The sequence below is a fragment of the Haplochromis burtoni genome, unplaced genomic scaffold (genome assembly GCF_018398535.1).
Source record: "Haplochromis burtoni strain Fernald_Lab_line unplaced genomic scaffold, NCSU_Asbu1 Contig_3, whole genome shotgun sequence".
Taxonomy (NCBI): Eukaryota; Metazoa; Chordata; class Actinopteri; order Cichliformes; family Cichlidae; genus Haplochromis; species Haplochromis burtoni.
Window position 1 is genome coordinate 6,499,763 of NW_024582364.1, and position 19,913 is coordinate 6,519,675.

The following is a 19,913-nucleotide window of genomic DNA, read 5'->3' on the forward strand; positions in this document are numbered from 1 at the left end:
AGTGTCAGTTTTCAAGAGCAAATGTCATGTGCAGAGCTATATTAACAACAGAGAGATAAAGTTGATGAGCCATGCCATGAAGATATGGGAAAGAACTGTTGAAACTAGATTAAGAAGAGAAGTGAAGATCAGTGAGCCGCATTGTGGTTATTAATGTTGAGTAAGAGCTTGTAGCGTGTTGATGGAGAGGTTTAAGGAAGGTCTTGTCTTTGTGGATCCAGAGAAAGCATGTGATAGGGTGCCAAGAGAGGAACTGTGGTACTAATTCAGGAACTAAGTGAGTGGGAAAGAAGTACGTAAGACTGCTGTGGGATGTGTACGTGGACATCGAGATACTGGTGAGGTGTGGAGTAGGGGTGACAGACGGGCTCAAGGTAGTGAAGGTAAATGAGTTTAAATATCGTCCAAAGCAACGGACAGTGCACAAGAGAGGTGAAGAAGACAGTGCAGGCAGGGTGGAGTGGGTGGAGGTGAGTGTGAGGGATGATTTTTGACAGAAAGAAGTGCGCAAAACCTGCATTCATTTTAATAGCCAGCAGGGGGCGACTCCTCTAGCTAATCTGTTACCTAGGTGAAGACTATATGAGTTATTATGAAGATCCCAGTATACTGAATAAAATACAAATTAAATGTGTGGTTGGACTTTAGGAGTTACATTTAACATCACCACTAATGCAGAGGCAGTCAGCTGCACTGAGGGATCATCCCTCATTAACTTTGCACAAAGATAATCAGAATATAACTGTGTTTTATTTAGTATTCGAGTGTTTCGTGTTTCTTTCATGGATTGCTGACAGTGATAGAGATTAAGAAATGGCTTCTGCTGATGTACAGCGACACTTGGATGAACTGCGCGCAAAACTGGACAACGCGTTTGCTCATTTATGACCGATAACGTATGCATATTACAGATGGCCGAGACATGTGATAAAGTTCTGAAATTTTACAAGTGAAAACCCTTTCAGCTTAAAATTTTTGTCACATTTCTTTCACTTCAATCATTTCAAGAAATATAAAGGTAGTGGTGCCTTGACACGTGAAGTGGTGATCATTTTCAATCTTGTTGTTTTCCGCTTCAAGAAATCTACAAAATGTGGCACTTGCCTGGGGGTACATGAACACTTTTGTACAACTTAAGTAATATTTACAACCGTCACTGTCTGCTGCTTTTATGGAGCATAGTGCTCATGGGAAATCTGCTTCCAGTTCGCTTCAGTGCTGCAGTTAAACTCCACGAGGAAAATATGGATGTTCTTCAGCTCTGAATCCTCTGCAGAAATCAAGCTATTGGGCTCAGATTGGTAGTCTAATCAGAACTAAAGTCTTAGACTACTTGTGAGTCTCCTGTGTGGTGGGATTTAACTTTAGTAAATAATGAGCAGCATTCAACAGCAACACCTACAGCCTCTTGAGCATGTAAACATCCCTTAATTTTTTTGTTAGGAAGCATTCAAATCAGGTTTCTCTGTCTCATTCTCTCGCTCCAGCTTGATGCACTCATCCTTTGTTTTTTAGCCTCTAAAAGGTGTGGTGAGCTGGGATGTATGCAGAGTCAATATTTATGTAGAGGCTCACTGCCTCTGGCTGCAGTTGTCTGACCCCGTTATGCTCCCCAAGCACTATTTACAGCAGCTGGCACACTGTGGTCCCTATGCAGGCTCACCTGCAACAACTGAGTGAACTCTGGACCCTAAAAAGACAGAGTTTCTTTCCCCTGGCTTTTATTTGTATTATTATGCTACCCACATTTGCTGTACAGGGTCGAAGCAAAGTGCAAAACTGGCTCTCTGCATTCACTGCCATCCGCTGAGCCTCGGTTTATTCATGAAAGTCCCCTGAGGCAATGTCTTGTCTTGACCTCTTAATTAGTTTTATTTCCACTCTATCTGGAAAGTGTTTGAATATTTCCAGAATATTTGTGTGTTTAACACACAAGAAGGGAAAATAAGGACAAGTTTTCCAATTTGTGCTTCTAAATAGTTTGTGTTTGACATCTTTATCTGCTCAGCCTGTCAGATTGTTAGATCAGCTCGCACAGAGGAGGGTACTGTTGCTTTGCTTCATCGATCAAATCCCTTTGCTCTTGTAACCATGGGTCAGAGACTGTCCGTTCCCATAGTGACAATCAAAACAAGACTCTGCCGACAGGCATGCAGCGTGAAGCTCAATTTAAGGCTCCATCGAAGGAGAATCACAAATACAAGAGTAGGCTTATGCTTATGTGAGCTCACCCTTAAAGCCTGACGATAACGTGTGCTGTGTTAAGCTGCGTGCGTCTGCTATCTCATGCTGTTGTATGGACACTGCAATTACCCATTCCTGACGTTTTCCGAACTTCATATCATTGACTGAGTGCAGGTGCACTGTAATCATTTTCCTGCTGCGCTGTGTGGGCTACGTGAGCTGCGTGAAGTCACGCTATTTTCAGAATCATTTTGGTAAATAACTACCTAACAGTAGTTATATAGCACTTAGGCCATACTTAATGCTGATTGATGGCAGCATGGTGTATGCTGTTATTGCACAGTGTGAAGTATGAACCTACATTATTTACCAAAACCTATTAACCTTTCGCATTCCCGAATCAATCTTTATTATTGAAGAATGGATTGTGTAGACCTTTAACCCCCTGAACCCTAGCAAGAACCCCCCACACACATAGAAATACACACCTTTCCCAAACAGACAACAAACCCGATTTGGTTTTAATGATAAGACACATTTGCTGATATTTTTTCTCTCCTCAACTTTTCTAACTGTTTTTGCATTTAGCTTGGGCCATTGTCACTGCTCGTAACATGAGATGATACCTAGACTACTTAAAGGTTGCACATGTCATCCAACTTCTCCACAATGGCACAGCAATACGTGCCATTTCCGGAAGATTTGCAGTGTTTTACAGCACAGTCTCAAGACTTATTTATTTATTTATTGTAAACATGCACTATGGACCATTTCTATGATTTACCCTGCAGAAATGTGTGCAGGACCTCAAATATCTGAGGCGATGACTGGACATTAAAGGTCTTTAACCTGCCAGCTTAGATGGGCTGCCTCCTGTATGCTCTTTTCCACAAGTGTGGGCACATCTGAAGCACTAGAAACTGTAGAAAATATCCCAAAATTGTTCAGTGTTCATCTCTGAAAATATCAAAGTCAGTAACACTGATCGAACAAGTTTCAAATATCTCAGCTACATCTCCAAACAATGTGTTGACTGCATATTTTCCATACTGTGGGTGAGTTTTCTTCACTTTAGGGTGCAGTTTACAGAAAAGCCACAATATTTGGTGTGAGCACCCATTCCTTTTGAAGTAGGAACAGGTCTCCTCATGTCACTGAGTTATCAAGGCCCTTTGGTAGCTTCTTCCTTCTATTCATCGAATGAAAGTCCCTCCAGATTCTTTCATCTTTACGGACAAAATGTTCCCAAAACATATTTCAGCCATAACACTGCATTTTCACAGCATTACATGACAAGATTTAAGATCACGGTGGCAAGTCAGAGAAAGAGTCAAACAGGCATGTAAGATTGACTCAATCTGAGCAAATTGTGTGATGTTCTTTTAACATTTTTCTGATGACACTGCAACTACTTTTTGTCCAATAACCACACATTTACATTTCGAAAGTACAACCAGAACACCTCAAACTGCAGGTAAATGCTCAAACACAGTGCACGTCAATCACATCATTACAAAGTAAGTCACTTTCATCCAGAGCAGACCTGAAGGGACCACACCATCTGGATATCTGGATATGCAGGTGATGATCTTTGCGAGACATGGTTTGCATATAAAGTTCTGACTGTCGCCTTCATACAATGGTCTTCATAATTGGCTGGATAGTTTGGAACTGACACACTGGCAAATGAGAAAGCCAGCAGCAGGTTTGCTATGTAATCAATGATTACGTGATTGTTGCAGAAAAAAGAGCTGGCGATGGCAAGAAACCACATTCAGGTTCAAGATCATTAACAGGCTATCTGTATCTTCCTGTATCTCTAAATTGTTTTCATCTAAAGTTTTCAAAATCAAATTGAATGCTGTTAAAAAGAAGGACATTTTGCAGAAATTCAACATTGACTGGACAGCAGTGAACAAAAAGCCATTTCAGCTCGCTTTTCTTTGTTTTTCTCAGGAGATTTCAATGTGCTGTAATGAGGATAAATCCTGGGGTGATGACACATTATTATGAGTTCCTCTGTGATTGCAAATTGATCTTGATGGCAGTAATCTGTAGTTTTGGAAATGACACCCCATTTCATCAATAGGAAGAGACTGCTGAGCCCCAGGGCCAGAGTGGAAAAGAGAGGAGAGTGCTAAAAACCCATAAAGTACTTCTATAAATTGAGATTATTCACTATCAGAGTAGGATCTTGAGCATGAACAGTAACTTTAGGTGTTAAGACCCCTTCGGTGCTTGCACACTTTATTGTGTTTAATATCAAAGAAAAGAAACAGACTTTTTTGGCATCTCAAAACACTCAATAATTAATACAATTTTACCTTCATTTATTAAAAATAATTCTCTTGGAAATTTCTCTCTTGGAAATTTCTCTCTTGCAAAAGTCGTAAACCTTTGCTGTGATGCTTCATACTGTGGTCAGATGTATCCCGTTTGATTTAATATTCACTGAAGTGTGTTTTAAACTTTAGTGGAGCCCACCTATGGTAAGGTGATGGACAGCAAGTAGCCTAGAGTGCTCTTAAAGGCACAGTGGCCTCTGTAATTGTGAAATTGCTAAAATTAACAAGGCTCTTGTTGGGTCGCAAATTCTGAAGCCAATATGATAACCTTATTATGCCAACGATGTGGAGGTCCAGCTTTTCAGATCCAATCAAAATCAAATCACTCAAAAAGATCCTGTGCAAAAGAGTAGAATTCTTGGAACAGAGTTTAATACACAGAACAGAAAAACAGTACATTTTACAGCAAAATAATAGCAAAAAAGCAAAGCGATGTGAACCCCGGGGTTTAAGCACAAACAGCACAGACACACGAAATGACAGACAGGAAAAAAGCATCCTGGGCGATATCAGTATTTTTCCATTCCGTCTTTTTTGCTTGATCAGTGTTAAATTTAAACTAATAATTATTGTCTCACCCTCACAAACTTATATATAATTGTGGATAATATCTGACCTACATATGTGGGTCTTGTGATTTTACACATATAATCTATCACATATTATTAAATATATCTTGTATATATATATATAGTATATATATATATATATATATATATATATATATATATAAACACCCAGCACGCCCCTGCGGGCGGTTTATCCTTCAAGCTCGGGTCCTCTACCAGAGGCCTGGGAGCTTGAGGGTCCTGCGCAGTATCTTAGCTGTTCCCAGGACTGCGCTCTTCTGGACAGAGATCTCCGATGTTATTCCCGGGATCTGCTGGAGCCACTCGCCTAGCTTGGGAGTCACCGCACCTAGTGCTCCGATTACCACGGGGACCACCGTTACCTTCACCCTCCACATCCTCTCGAGCTCTTCTCTGAGCCCTTGGTATTTCTCCAGCTTCTCGTGTTCCTTCTTCCTGATATTGCTGTCATTCGGAACCGCTACATCGATCACTACGGCCGTCCTTATATTCTATTTATTATATATATATATATATATATATATATATATATATATAGATGATAGATGATAGATAGATAGATAGATATAGAATAGATAGATAAGATAGATAGATAGATAGATAGATAGATAGATAGATAGATAGATAGATAGATACATATAGATATATATATACATAGATAGAAAGATATAGATAGAAAGAGATAGAGAGACACAGTGTGTAAGAAAGCATGTTGGCCCTGTAACAGAGAACCCAACAGTCACACAAAAAGAGCTTCAGAAGTCTTTTGCAAGGGGCTGGTTGACCTGCTAGAAGATTATCAGCAGCAATTCTTCCATTAGGCGCTTGTAGTAGAGTGGTTAGACAGAAGGCACGCTGAGTAAAATACACATGACATCCTGCCTGAAGTTTGTCAAACAGCAGTTAATGGACTCTAAAAGTACAAGGAAAAACATATTCAGGATTTATTAAATAAAAACTGAGCTCTTTGGGTAAAAGTCCAAAACTAGTTCATGCATTAGATACTTCTAGGCTAGACTTGTAAGTGATAATTATCAGCATGTCCTAAAAACTCCCTGAAAAGCCTTCAGTTGATCCAAAGTACTGCAGCAAGAGTACTGACAGGGACTAGAAGGCGAGATATTTCTTCACTATTTGCATCTCTGTATTGGCTGCCTGTTAAATCCAAAATTGAATTCCAAATGTGTTTATATACTACTCCGTGTTTAATCATTAGTTATTATTAATACCTAAAAAGTTCTAGAAACGTGCTTTTTTAGTTGGTTGTGGTAACCAAATGTCCCTCTTCATGTGGGAATGTACAGCATATGTATCCTTGTCATCTCACAATTTAAATGGTCTCTAGTATTCCATATTTAAAATATATTTTGTAAACCAAAATACGTTTTAACATCTGGCTTTTATTGAATGGCTCTGAAGAAAACAGCTGTCCTGTTAAGCAGCAGAACAGCTGTCCCATGTTCTGCTGCTTAACATGTAACCTGTTTCTATCTACTGTGCCTAAAGTGGAATAATGATTGTGAGACAAATAGCAAAACAACAGATTAGAATCATCTAGAATATAAAGGCTTAAAAAGTATTTCAAACTTTTGCTCTCTTTTATGCACATTGCATTTATTTAGCAAGGTAATAATGCTGCATTTGGATATTTAAACTGTGACAGTTTCTCTTTTTAAAGAAAGCTGCTGCGAAAATACTAAATCCTGACAGTCTAAATTATAAGTCTTATCTTCAATGAGTCAGCAGTTAATATTAAGCTAAGCATCTGTACTTTGCAAATTAAAAAGAAAACAGTCAACTCCACACCTCCACCCCTGCCAGTGCTGTATTATCATGGACATGTGGATGCTGCTTTGTGATTTTAGCTGTGGTAACAATAGCACCCACTTCGATGTGATGGTTTCATTGTTCAGTTTTCTTTAGGAAAAGGAAGCAGCCAAAACCAAAACACTAAACATACATATTTGGAAAATTAAAATTGTTATTGTGGATTTGCAATTTCCTTTAAAAGCTTTTATTATTGTTTTTATTAAGTCCTTCATGTTTAATTATTTCCCCCTTTAAAGCCCAGTCTTACAAGGCTGTTCAAACAACTCTTAAAATTAATTAATGCTTCAATTTTAATTTTAGTTGATCATTTTATCTCTATTAATTAACACTGCTGAAAATCGCCTTATAAATGATTAGATACTGATTTCTAACCGTCCTTAATTAAAAAATAAAATAAAATCTTGAAAGAGTACCATATTTTTCATACCAGAAGGGACACGGGATTATAAGGTGTTAGCATAACATAATTTATGTTATGCTAACATAGCTGTGTCGCTAGCGTTCACGTAGTACATCATTATATACCAGCTAGCCCAACTTCATTAACCCTACAAAAGTCACTGCTGTTTACTTTTCTGTCTTCGTTTATGTTGGAAGTGATAGCAGAGCTGTCTGTTTTAATTTTTCAGAAATCTCTCAGTCAGAACATGGTATATCATGTTTAGGTGGAAACTAGCGAGCTAACTTCTAACTCCGTTAAATTGTATATGTTCTGTTTTCATGGGTGCCTGGATGTTAAACTTAATTGTTACACCTGATAAAGCAGCAACGCTGATCATTTTATTAAAGATGAAAGACTTTACACAGTTTTTAACTGTCAGTGATGCTGCAGTGTTCCTTTGACACAGAGTTTTGGACCCAGATTACTCCCTGAGGCTCCTGACTACAGTAGTCATAATGCTCCGACAATCCATCAAGCAGTATGGCTTCGTATCTTACTAAAGTGGTACTAAAACATTTTTTGACAGATTTTTGAGTGTCGTGTACCACATAAAATCGGTTCAAGATCAGTAAGCACAACCAGAATTCATACATAAGGCGCACCGGATTATAAGGTGCACTGTTGATTTTTAAGAAAATTAAAGGATTTTAAGTGTGCCTTATAGTCTGAAAAATACGGTAGTTATAAAACAGCTTGGTAATCATGTGCAAAGGAACTGTTTATTTTAAGAGTTGCAGCATTCCATACTACTAATCATTTTACTACATTAGTCATGGAGTTCCACAGGGTTCTGTACAGGGACCATTATCTTTTTATTTCCCGTAGCCAACATTATTTGAAAATACTGTATTTTTTTCTTTGCTATATAGTGGATACCTGGCCACAGGCCGTTATTAAGCCAAATAACACAAATCACTTAAACTATGAACGAGTGGTACATTCCATCTCGAAACAGGACATTTTTAAAACATTCATTACTTGACCGTCTCTGATTTGCCTAAAAACATTATGCTCTAAAGTCCAGACATGTATAATGATTCCTGTGATTTTTTAGTTTCCTATATCGAATACTTTTCTAGATATTGATACTTTTAAAAAGCACTGTTCTCCCACTTCCAAGCCTTTTTTCTTTCTCTTTGAAATCTGAGGCAATGATGAACATGAAAAACTATTAAAGATAAAAGCATGATATTTTCACCTGCCTTTCCTACCATTAAATTGAATCAGGAGCTGTAATTTGGGACAGATGCATCAAAAAATGTTTGAGTACTGGCTCTTTAAAATACAAAAAAAAGTCTCATATTTGACTACACACTACTAAAGAAACTCCACATTGCAAAAAACAACTAGTGACAATTTCAGAGGAGTATATAGTGGTGCAAAATAGAGCATGTAGAATATTTTTTTAACATTAAATTATTATTCACAAAATTGTGCAAAATGCTGGAAATGGGTTGAAAGACCATTTTTCTGTCTGGCATTATCTTTCCCTCCATAACACTGAGGAACCTGGGAGTTACTTTTGGCCAGGATATGTCCTTCAGTGTGCACAATAAACAAATATGTAGAATTTATTTCTTTCATCTCTGTGACAGTGACAGTGAAAAACTAGTTTGTGCATGTGTTACTCTGAGGCTGAATTTAATTCATTGCTATCAAGTTGTTTAAAAAATAAGTTCCCTGAAAGCCTTCAATCGATCCATGATGATGCAGTGCGACTACTAACAGGGACAAAAACGAGAGACCCTATTGTGCCTATTAGCTTCTCTTAACTAGCTCCCTGTTAAATCAACAGTTAAATTTAAAGTTCTTATCGTCACATGCAAGGTACTGAATACTGTTAAAGAGTGTTAAAATAAATAAATAAATAAATAAATAAATAAAATCAAATTCAACTGAATTCACAGGATTTCACATTTCATAAGACCATTTTGTATAATATAATGATGGTGATGTCACTTGGTGTATTGTGTAAGATTTATTTACCCACAGAGATTTATCACCTGGCTCTACAATATCCCGCAGCTCTGTGGAAAATTTTAGCATCTTTCACCATATTTTTTTAAAATACAGTAGCTTCACTCATCAGCTTCAGGCAGACAGATGTGTTTAACAAAAATATGTCATGTTGGATTACAGAAGAAACCTTTTAAACTGACCTCTTACTTACTCTTAACTGTTTTGCTGAACTGCTGAAACAACACAGTAACCTTAAGGCTTTAAACCAGGTGAATATGTGCTCTGCAAGCGGCAGTTTTTCCTCTGTGTAACCGAGAGTGGGTGGGAAGGCAGATATTCTGAAGATTAATCAATAATATAGTTGTAGGATTAAAGAAGTATTACTTTGTTGTTGGGAAGAGGTTGTGTCTGGGAAGCACATTGTGCTTTTTTTTAATCTCCAAAAGCTGCACGCAAACCGTAGCTATCTTTTTTCTGTTGGTGCAATCTTTCAGTGAATGCTAAAGTGGAAACTAATACTGCATATGGAAGGACAGTTTTCAAATGGAGCTAAATAAATGGAAAATTTCAAAATGCGACACTAATCAGCAGGTGAAGAGCTCTTGAAAGAATTTTTTTTTTTAAATAGATCATTTGGGAAATCCCCAACAAAAAGTGAAATTGGGTTGTTTCACTGAAAGTTGTTTCATCGTTAAAGTGAAGCATCTTACTGAAGAGATAGGGTCTTGGGCTCACTATGCAAAGTGGAGGAAAATGCGAAAAGGAATTCCCTCTTGACCTCATCTACAGGAAGTTACATAACATACATTTCCTCTCTTCCTCTGGAACGCAAATGCATATATATATAAAACTGTTTCAAGTGCCAGAGGAACAGTAGCAGATTGCATCTATGTGCAAACAGACCTTTGGCACTGCACTTATAAGACTGAGGGTAAACACTGTAACTGCCTCCTTCCTTCACTCGCAGAGGAAAACGATGCGATTCTCAAGGTTCAAGTGGGATTTGCATCAAATATTTGCACAAAAAAAGCAACAACAACAACACAGGACATCTCACAAAGTCAAGTCCGTCCTTGACAATAGAAACACACCTACAAAAAGGCCTTGTCACTCAAGTTACACCTGACCATGATGGGTCTCTAAGCAACAACTGTCAATGCATGAAACGAAGGAAAGGAAACAGCACACGCTTAATTACGTGCTGGTTGGAATCTGTCTGCTGACTGTTGGGGGAGAAAGGGGGAGACAGGTTACATGTGAATAGCCTGTAATATCGGGACTGGTGCTTTCTTTATTTGGGATGGTAGTGATTCGTTAGTTTGACATCTCAGTGTTTTTACATTTTGTGTTATTGTGGGGTGGACGAGTAGATCCATGTTTTCGGGTAAAGTTAAATCAATAAAAGAGACAATGCGCAAGGAAAATGTTTTTACGGAGATTAAAGGCAAAGCTGAAAAATGAGACATCTCTACTGTTGCAGCAAAACTAATTCCGGTCAAAATTGGAAACAAGAATGTTGATGAGGTGACGATCACTTTTCCCCCTCTTTTTTCCCGTGAAGCCACGCGCAAAGTAGCGTCCTTTGTTATCGCTCGTTTCCGCTCAGGCTGTTTCATATGCATTGCATTCATATATATAATTTTTTGGTTAGATCGCCTGACGTCTGCGTTAAAATGTCTTATAACCTTCAGCAACCAGGACTCTGTATTTTTTGCACTGCGGTGGTAGCTCTCACGTCAGTTGGCCGCAAAAACAGGAATTCATAACATTATGTTTGAACACACAGAGGAAAAAAATACATTTTAAAGATTATTTTCGTTATTTTGTGTAGCTTAAAGGGTGGTTTAACGGTCAAAGTGCGTTAGTCACTAGTAATGCAAGTACCAGAAATAAAACAAAAATGGTCCAAATTTAGATAAAAGAGTGATAAACGGACTGTGTTTCTATCTAGCTGTTATTCCTGTGGTAAGAGTCCTTATTCTGGCTGGATACTCTGTCATATCTGTTGGCGCTACCTCTGATGTCACTGAATGAGCAGTGCGGGCTTCCAGTGCGCACCTTCGGGGACGCAGCAGTGGCACAGCCAGTGGATTGTGCTGTGCGTTCGCCAACTACCCGGAAACCTTTTGTTTCTCACGTTTTTCCTCGCATCCGGATTTCAGTCCGTGTTTGCACTTCTGCTCATCCGCCTGGGTTTATTCCAATGAACTTTTTTGGAAGCGGGAAAGCAGGTAAGGTGGTGTCACACTTGTGTAATTATGTCCTTGAGCGCGTTGTGTTGGCTCTTGTTCTCTCACACAGATCCCACAGTATGTGCTAATGGAAAAAACTGCCCTGTTTTTTTTAAACAGTCGCCAGATATTCTGCTGTCTTGGTCTGCACCAAATTAAGTTGAACGGTCAGTTTACGCCCAACAGCAGCAGCAGCAGCAACAGCGGCGGCGGCGGCAGCTTTCAGCACCATGGAGAGCAACGTGGTGCACATCTTCAAAGAGGACCGGTGTCCCTCGGGCCAGCCGGGGGAGTGCATCCCAAACTTTACCTGGCAACCTTCGGATATTTTCAACTACACTGCCAACGGCACCTGGGATGCTGAACCCGAGCCAATGTCGCCCATCATCCCCATCATAGTCGCCGTTTACTCCATAGTGTTCGTGGTGGGCTTAGTCGGCAATTGTTTGGTGATGTATGTCATCATAAGGTGAGCTATCAGCTTTGAAAGCGTGTTATCTGTTGTGTGAAAGAGCATGATCATCAGCTTGAAACCGAGTGCGTATCTGCAGGAGTAGCTCATAAAATGGGAATTCGGTGCGCACTGATCAAGTCCTTTGCAGTGTGTTTGCTCATGTGTTTTCAGAAAAGCATTAAGTTTGGTATCACCTCTAATCGGGTCTGGGACATACATCAACAGAAATGAGGTTTAAAATGAAGCAAATGTTGGATTTTTGTCGTTTCTGCAACTGTATAGTGCATGCATATAGTGTGTTTTTTTGTTTCAAACACACACACACATACACACACAGAGATCGATCGATAGATAGATAGATAGATAGATAGATAGATAGATAGATAGATAGATAGATAGGGTTTTCCCCCATGTTGCTTCCCTTTATTATACTGAACACATGATTTAATCACTCTCGCTTCCCCCCAGATGAAAGAAAATCAAAGAGAATCGTGTTTACTTCTACTCTCCCCACCCCCCCCCCCCCCCCCCCAGAATACACAAAAATGAAAACAGCCACCAACATCTACATCTTTAACCTGGCCGTGGCTGACGCCCTGGTCACCACCACCATGCCCTTCCAGAGCACCGACTACCTGCTCAGCTCCTGGCCGTTTGGCGAGATAGCGTGCAAAGTTTTCATCTCCATCGATTACTACAACATGTTCACCAGCATCTTCACCTTGACCATGATGAGCGTGGACCGATACGTAGCTGTGTGTCACCCTGTTAAGGCCTTGGATTTCCGGACCCCCGTCAAGGCCAAGATCATTAATGTTATCATCTGGGTGCTGTCGTCGGCTGCTGGGATCCCTGCCATGATACTGGGCAGCACCAATACTAATAACGGTATGACCATTTCATGCACTGGTATGACCCTACCTCTGTTCTTTATCAAATTTTTATATGTTTTTTTTTTTTTTTTTGGTTATATTTCAGTTTATTTATAGTCTGTCTGCTGTAGAGACAAATTACCTTGTTCTGTACTAAGGAGACTAATATGCGATTTCATGCTAAAAGCTCTATATAATTTACAGCTGAGAATTATCTCAATTGGCTACTTCACATTCAATGAACAGGGTGTTCTATAGGTCTGATGACAGCCTATTAGCTACTTGATTTGCTGAAGCTATGACAGAGAAAATGGGTCTTCCTTTAGAAAGGTTATAATAGAAGAACATATTTTCTTTCAGCAAATGTCTGAAATTCATCTTTACAATGAAATTCTATTGAGTACAAGACACTTTATCCAAAGACTTGCTCATGAATCTAATTCTGGACTTTAGTTTTCTCAATTGACAACTTTTATGCATCACAGGATCTCTCTCACATTGTCATTTCTAAGCCATGCTGGTGGCAGGACAGGAATTTAAAGGAGCCCAAAAGGATCATAATCATAATCAAATACACAACGAAGGATAAAATAGCTTGAAATTTTTTTTCAAACTATGTCTACTGAGAACATAATACACACCACTTTATTTGGGACACCTGCTGAGCTGGACCTCTCTTTGCCTTCATAGTTGCCTGAATTCTTAGTGGCACAGATTCAAAAATACGCTGGAAACATTCAGAGATTTTGGTCCATCTTGACATGATAGCACTAGGCAGTTGCTGCTGGCCATTTGAGCACAGCGAACACATTGTCATTTTCAAGAAATCAGTTTGGGATGATGGTATTGTGTGTTATCCTCCTGGAGGCAACCATCAGAAGATAAGATAAGATAAGATAAGATAAGATAAGATAAGATAAGATAAGATAAGAAGATAAGATAAGATAAGATAAGATAAGATAAGATAAGATAAGATAAGATAAGATAAGATAACCATTATTAGTCCCACATGTGGGAAATTTGTTAATGACTACACCGTTGGTTATAAAGGGACAGTTGTTCAGGAACAATAATAAGGTAGACTGAGGTGTTTAAACAATGCTCAGTTTGTGCTAAGGAGCCCAAAGTGTGCCAAGAATATATCTCTCACCTCAATACCCCACCAGTAGCCTGAACCGTTGATACAAGGCAGGATTATGCTTTCATGTCATTTATACCAAATTCTGACCCACCAGACTCACCAGTTTTTTCAGTCTGCTAGTGTCATGCATATTGTCACCTCAGTTACCTGGTCTTAGCTTGCAGGAGTGGTTGCATCGGTGGTCATTTGAATTGCTGTCTCATCAGATCAAAGCAGTCTTTTCTTTGTCCTCTGACCTCTGACATCAAAAAGCATTTTCACCCAGAGAATTGCAACACATTGGATATTTTCTCCAATGTGTTGCAAAAATATTTATGAGATATTTTCTCATAAACACAAGCCATGGTTGTCCCTGAAATTCTCAATGAAACAGCATGTTTAAAGTCACTTGTCTGCATGTCTAAATGGTGATCAGCTGATTATATATTTACATTAACAAAGAGATAAACAGCTCTATCCAAACAAGTGGCTTGTGAATGTAAAATGTCTGAGAAACTAAACAGTTTTTCATGGTGTTTATGAATGTATTTTAGTGTTTTATAGCCAGACTTTAATGTTTACAAACAGTTTAACTGACCTAAATCGGGTCGGTTAAATTTTAACCCAGTAAAGCCAGAACTGGGAAATAATTTCCAGAAAAATTCAATTTGTTTTTTAAACTGGAGTGTTTAGAGCCTTCTGACAATTAAAAAAGAAAAAAAAAAGACTTTACATACCTATTTGCATATATGACTTTTAATCATATTCACTACATCCAGCATTTTTGTGAAATGCATTAGGTGTTCAGGGGGGAAAAGAAATCGCACTGACGATGGAGGTCTCAAAAACTCACAATAACTCATGTGTCAGATATAAAGCATTTGGAGTTACAGGGTTAAGTCATATGTTTTTTTTACTGCTATTAATGCCCTGAGAGTAACACTTCCTTCATATCCATCACCTTCATGCTAATAAACACAAGAAAACCATTCACTAAACATCTCTATGCAATTTTAAAGATGTCAATTTGACATGTAACTTTGAACATGTCAATCTGACATTAGCGTGTCATTTTGAGCATTTCCTGCTGTGTGTTCCTATAACTGCATTCTTCTGTAACTAACAGGGACTACAGAGTGTGCTTTACAGTTCCCTGATCCCTACATCTACTGGGACACGCTGATGAAGATCTGTGTCTTCATCTTTGCATTTGTGGCACCGGTCATCATAATAACTGTCTGCTACACTCTGATGGTCATGAGGCTGAAGAGCGTGCGGCTGCTGTCAGGCTCACGCGAGAAGGACCGCAACCTGCGTCGCATCACCCGTCTGGTGCTGGTGGTGGTCGCTGTCTTTGTGGTGTGCTGGACACCCATTCACATCTTCATCTTGGTCAAGACGCTGTCAACAAATGTCCCCGAGACCACGGCTGTTATGGCTGCCTACTTCTTCTGCGTGGCGCTGGGCTACACCAACAGCAGCCTTAACCCCATCCTCTATGCTTTCCTGGATGAGAACTTCAAGAGATGCTTCAGAGACTTTTGCTGTCCCAGAACACAAGGACAAGGTGACTGTCATGGAGTGAGCCGTGTGAGAAGCACTCTGCGGGATCATTCTTGCCCTGCAGAAGCTCGGGGAGGCGTAAAGCAAGCCAGGCCCGTATGACTAGCCATGGACATGTCCTCTATGCCCTATCAGAGCTGGGAGGACTCCAATGAGCTGGGCTTAACTCAAATCACTACAGCTATCTGAGATAAAAGCCAGAGTCAGGGCCAGATTTTTAGCTCTGTATCCAGCACGTTGGTCAAATAAGCCAAAAACATGTTCACTTAAAAGATTAGCCTGGTGCTAATCTATGTTTTATTCTTACTACACAAATCCCATGAAAAGGTCACAACCAACAAAGATTGGAGCTTCTAATTTTCTGTACGCTACTCTGCTGCAATGAATGAGTCACTAAAGTCGCTAAAAAGTATTAATTCCTCACTAAAATAGTCACCAAGGAATACACTTCAGTCGTGTTGGAGACCACAGAACACAGATAATTAAGCCTTAAAAGAATGAACTGTATGTAATAGTACACAGAGACGACTTAAATTTTTAAAAGATGCACAGACATGAATAGGCTTCAGTTCAAGTTATGTAAAAAAAAGTTCTTGACAGAAAGATGAACCTGTTGGTGGTTTTGATATTTAAGTATAAAATAGTTTAAAGTCCCACTCGCAAGTTTATCATTATAAGCGTGATGTTACTTTTTTATTGTGTTTTTTTTTATCTTCTTTTTAAAAAGAAATCATATTCAAAGGATAGTGGGATGCATCATGATTATGCCCATGCTAAATAGTGATAAGACGTATACAGGCAAAATACTACATTAATCAGAAGTCTTTTCAGAAAGCCATATTATTTGCCAAAAAATTGCATCAAAAATATAACACTGACCCCACAAACACACTCAAGAAGTCCAGGTCTGTGAAGTGGATTTGCAGTACTCCTTGTATCCTTAAGCCTTAATGCAAAAATAAAATGAGTTAGTTACAAACAGGATAACAACTAAGACAAAAACCCATCCCTGTCTAGTTGCTGTGAATGTGGAAATTAGCTACAGAAATTGAAATCATTATTTTTACTGCAAACATTAAAGTCGAGTCCCAAAAGGTTGATTCTGTTCATCTGGACGTAGCGTTTTCAGTGGGAGAAACATTTCGTCACTCATCCAAGAGACTTCTTCAGTCTCAGCTGACTTTAGGTTTCCCCAACCTAATAAACAGTACATTTGCACAATGACTGAAACTAGCCCAGTGAATCAACCTGTTGGGATTTAGTAACTTGATGCATGCATCAAGACATTAAAGTCAGGTATTTTGACACCGCAGTCTGTGGAGAACTACTCGCTTTTGGAGACTGCCTTGAGTGGCCAATTGAGGAAATGCAATTTTTGCACCTTTTCACATTGTTGATGGCAACACTGCAAAGATGAAGCCAGATGTTTAAAGAAGATAAACACATTTTTTAACTAGACCTGTAAACTGTCTGGGCTTTCATATTAACATGAATAAGATCAAAGCTCTTTAAGAAACTGGATAAAAAAAGAAAGGGACTGTCCCTGATGATGTTGGGAACAATGTGCATTACTGTGTGTCATTGTTTTATAGATGTGCATTGCAGTTTGGTGCTTTGGTGTTAAAAGTGTGTGAATAGTCCTTTCACTTTGACAGTTAACTAATGTAGAATATTTAATAGCCTCTCAGGGAGTAATCCTCTGATATTCACGACTTAAAACGCTGAAGAGAGCGAATCAAAGTATTTTCTCCTTGACCCGCTGCTTGACTTTGACGACGGCTTCGTTGTCAAAACATCAGTAGGTATTGTTCTTCAGTTGTAGGTTCAGTTTGAAGCTGAACTGTATTAACTGCATCTTTGAACATTTAGAGCTGTGATGCTGCAGTCTCTTTGAGATAACAGGACACAGTGTCCGCCTTTTCTCATCTACTCTGAAACTAGAACTGCATGTAAAAGGAAAAAAATGGGCAGAGGGCTTTAAGGCAATCGCCATCAGGACAACAGTGTATTGTATCTACACAACAGTGCTTTCAGCATTTAGTGCAATTTAATGTCTATACTGTAAATTTCCTCTCAACCTGTCACCATAGTCTGGGCTTGGTAAATGTGTGTTTGTGAGTTTATGTGCTGAAATGTGACACGGAGCATTAGATTCTAATGGCAACACATCGGCTCTTTCAGCTTTACATACATTTTTCATCAGCCGCAGACATTCTGTATGAAACAGTTTGTTATTATGGCCATCGCTCTTTCACTGCACACAAATACCGAAAGTTTTTTTTTATGGTGTGTTAAATTCCTTCCATTTTAGATGGTTCAAAGTGCTTCGCAATGGTCTATGATAAGTCTTTATTTCATCTTTGTAAAACGATTTACTGACTCGTCCTTGTTTGCTGAACTTATTATTGTAGCTGTTCTAGTAGCCATCAGGTCACCCAGATTTAATCAAATAAACTCTTAAATGTAATGTAATATATTTACCTGTTTAAATCTGATAAAGATATAGTGTTATAGCAGAAGTTGTGTTTTGTGCCTTGTTTGTGTGCCTTATCTTCTGCACCAGAGTTCAGCTGTTGTGCTTGTTTAAAATAAAATAGCAGGTAGATTTTAGCACTTACAGTTTAAGACTTGTTATTCTTAAAGTACAGTTTATCCCATATGAGCTTAGTAGCTGTAGCATTATGTAAGAGGATTACCATCTTACAGAGGATATGTGTTGTTATGATATGTTTCTCTTAATTATTCCTCTAATGCTATTACATTATTTGATGCAGCACAATATCAGCTCATTAATGTCTAATGCTGCTGCTGCTGTGGATGTTTGGACATATTTTGATGTATCTTTGAGCTTTGGATGTCAAAAACACGTTTCACACATGCACAACTAAGTCACAATAAAGCTGAGAAATGTGAGATTCAAGGTGAATACAAAGGAGAGCTTCAGTTCAGTCTTCAGTTATATCAGCGTGGGCACAAGGAATTTTTTTTTTTTTTTTAAAGCTTATTTGTCAAAAAAAGTGGTAGGAAAACTGTATAGCCCACCTCCTCAGTGCTTCAATTTTTCAAGGTATTATTAAGTAAATTCAATTCAGATACAATGTTAATGTTTCCATGGTGAACACACTGAGGGAGAGGCAGAGGTCCATGCTTGTTGTGCTAATTGTATGGCACTTTGTGTAGTCGGCCTCGTGGAAGAATCTGCACTGACTGTAAGTTCAGCCCCTGTGTGAGGACTTTAATGATATGTTGGCGCTGCTGTGACCTTCCTATCTTTTTATTTATCTTGTTGATTTGTCTTGATTTGTGTTTGAGCTTGTGATTAAGACGGGGTTATTACTATCTGAAGGTGTGGGGAAAAGAACAAACCAATATTTGGGGTTTTTTAATTTGTTTTTAAATTGTTAACAATAGTTGTTAAAAGTTGGCTTAAAGCCATTTCTACTACAATTTAACTATCCACTCGCTGTTTATTTATGGTAGTTGAAATAAAATGTTGCCTAATGTGAAAACTGTTTATGTTGCTCTTATAAAGTCAGATATCCTGTGACAGTTAAGAGGTTGGGATGGATGTTGTTGATTCAACAATATATAACTTTGTAATGCTTTGTAATGCAAATCATAATCAATAATTGCAACAGTTGAGAAAAAAATAAAGAATATTTGGAACACTGGATAGACACAAATGAAAAATGTTATCCTGCTGATGAGAGATAAGAAAATTGTCTCGTAGCTAAAAAGGAAAACTTAAATACACTGAGAATGAGCTTGGAGCGACAAAGGCAGCTCCCCAACTGCAGCCACCACACAGCCAAGAATGAGCCACTTTATTTTTCAAACACTATCATCGGCTGTGCAGGTTTTTATTTACTTTTTATTACAAAAGGACTGTTTGTTTGTTTTTTTCATTATTTCTACAGTTGCCATTTGTGAAAGGCTTCCAGATGAGGTGCCCCTCCTTACAGCAGCTGACAAATATAATGGTGCACAGATAAAAGGGATTCTGAAGGATTTTAGAGGCAAATTAAATCAGTCGGTCCTTACGTGGATTGTTGAAGCTGACAGCTATAATTACAAAGATTACTGCATTTTTCTACTCACTGTCTCTCCAAGGTGCAAGTGCATTTGCAAGCCATTACATTTAGCCAGGTTCAGTAATAAGCTCTGCCTTCTAATAAGGATTGAACAGGTGCCTACTCATTGCTTGCCTCATAAGCCATATACTAAAAATGAAAGTGCTGGGAAAACAGAATTATGTGTATTAGATTATATGTAATTATGTCATATTAACAGGCTATTAACAACTGTTTAAAATAGCACCCAGTG

General features: G+C 38.6%; 1 protein-coding gene across 1 annotated transcript; it reads left to right on the forward strand.

Annotated features, from left to right (window-relative positions):
- The first annotated feature begins 8,016 nt into the window (after positions 1-8,016).
- Positions 8,017-19,283, forward strand: oprk1 (opioid receptor, kappa 1). Its single transcript, XM_042220326.1, has 4 exons — positions 8,017-11,581; positions 11,702-12,050; positions 12,571-12,923; positions 15,154-19,283. Exons 2-4 carry the CDS (start codon positions 11,812-11,814, stop codon positions 15,690-15,692), a joined length of 1,131 nt encoding a protein of 376 aa, XP_042076260.1. The 5' UTR covers positions 8,017-11,581; positions 11,702-11,811; the 3' UTR covers positions 15,693-19,283.
- Positions 19,284-19,913: the final 630 nt, after the last annotated feature.

Bases quoted from the DNA above. Each gene is read 5' to 3' on its own strand.
- oprk1 (XM_042220326.1), top strand. From the start codon at position 11,812: ATGGAGAGCAACGTGGTGCACATCTTCAAAGAGGACCGGTGTCCCTCG. The intron at 12,051-12,570 runs GTGAGCTATCAG...CCCCCCCCCAGA, and splicing joins GTGATGTATGTCATCATAAG to ATACACAAAAATGAAAACAG. The intron at 12,924-15,153 runs GTATGACCATTT...TGTAACTAACAG, and splicing joins CAGCACCAATACTAATAACG to GGACTACAGAGTGTGCTTTA.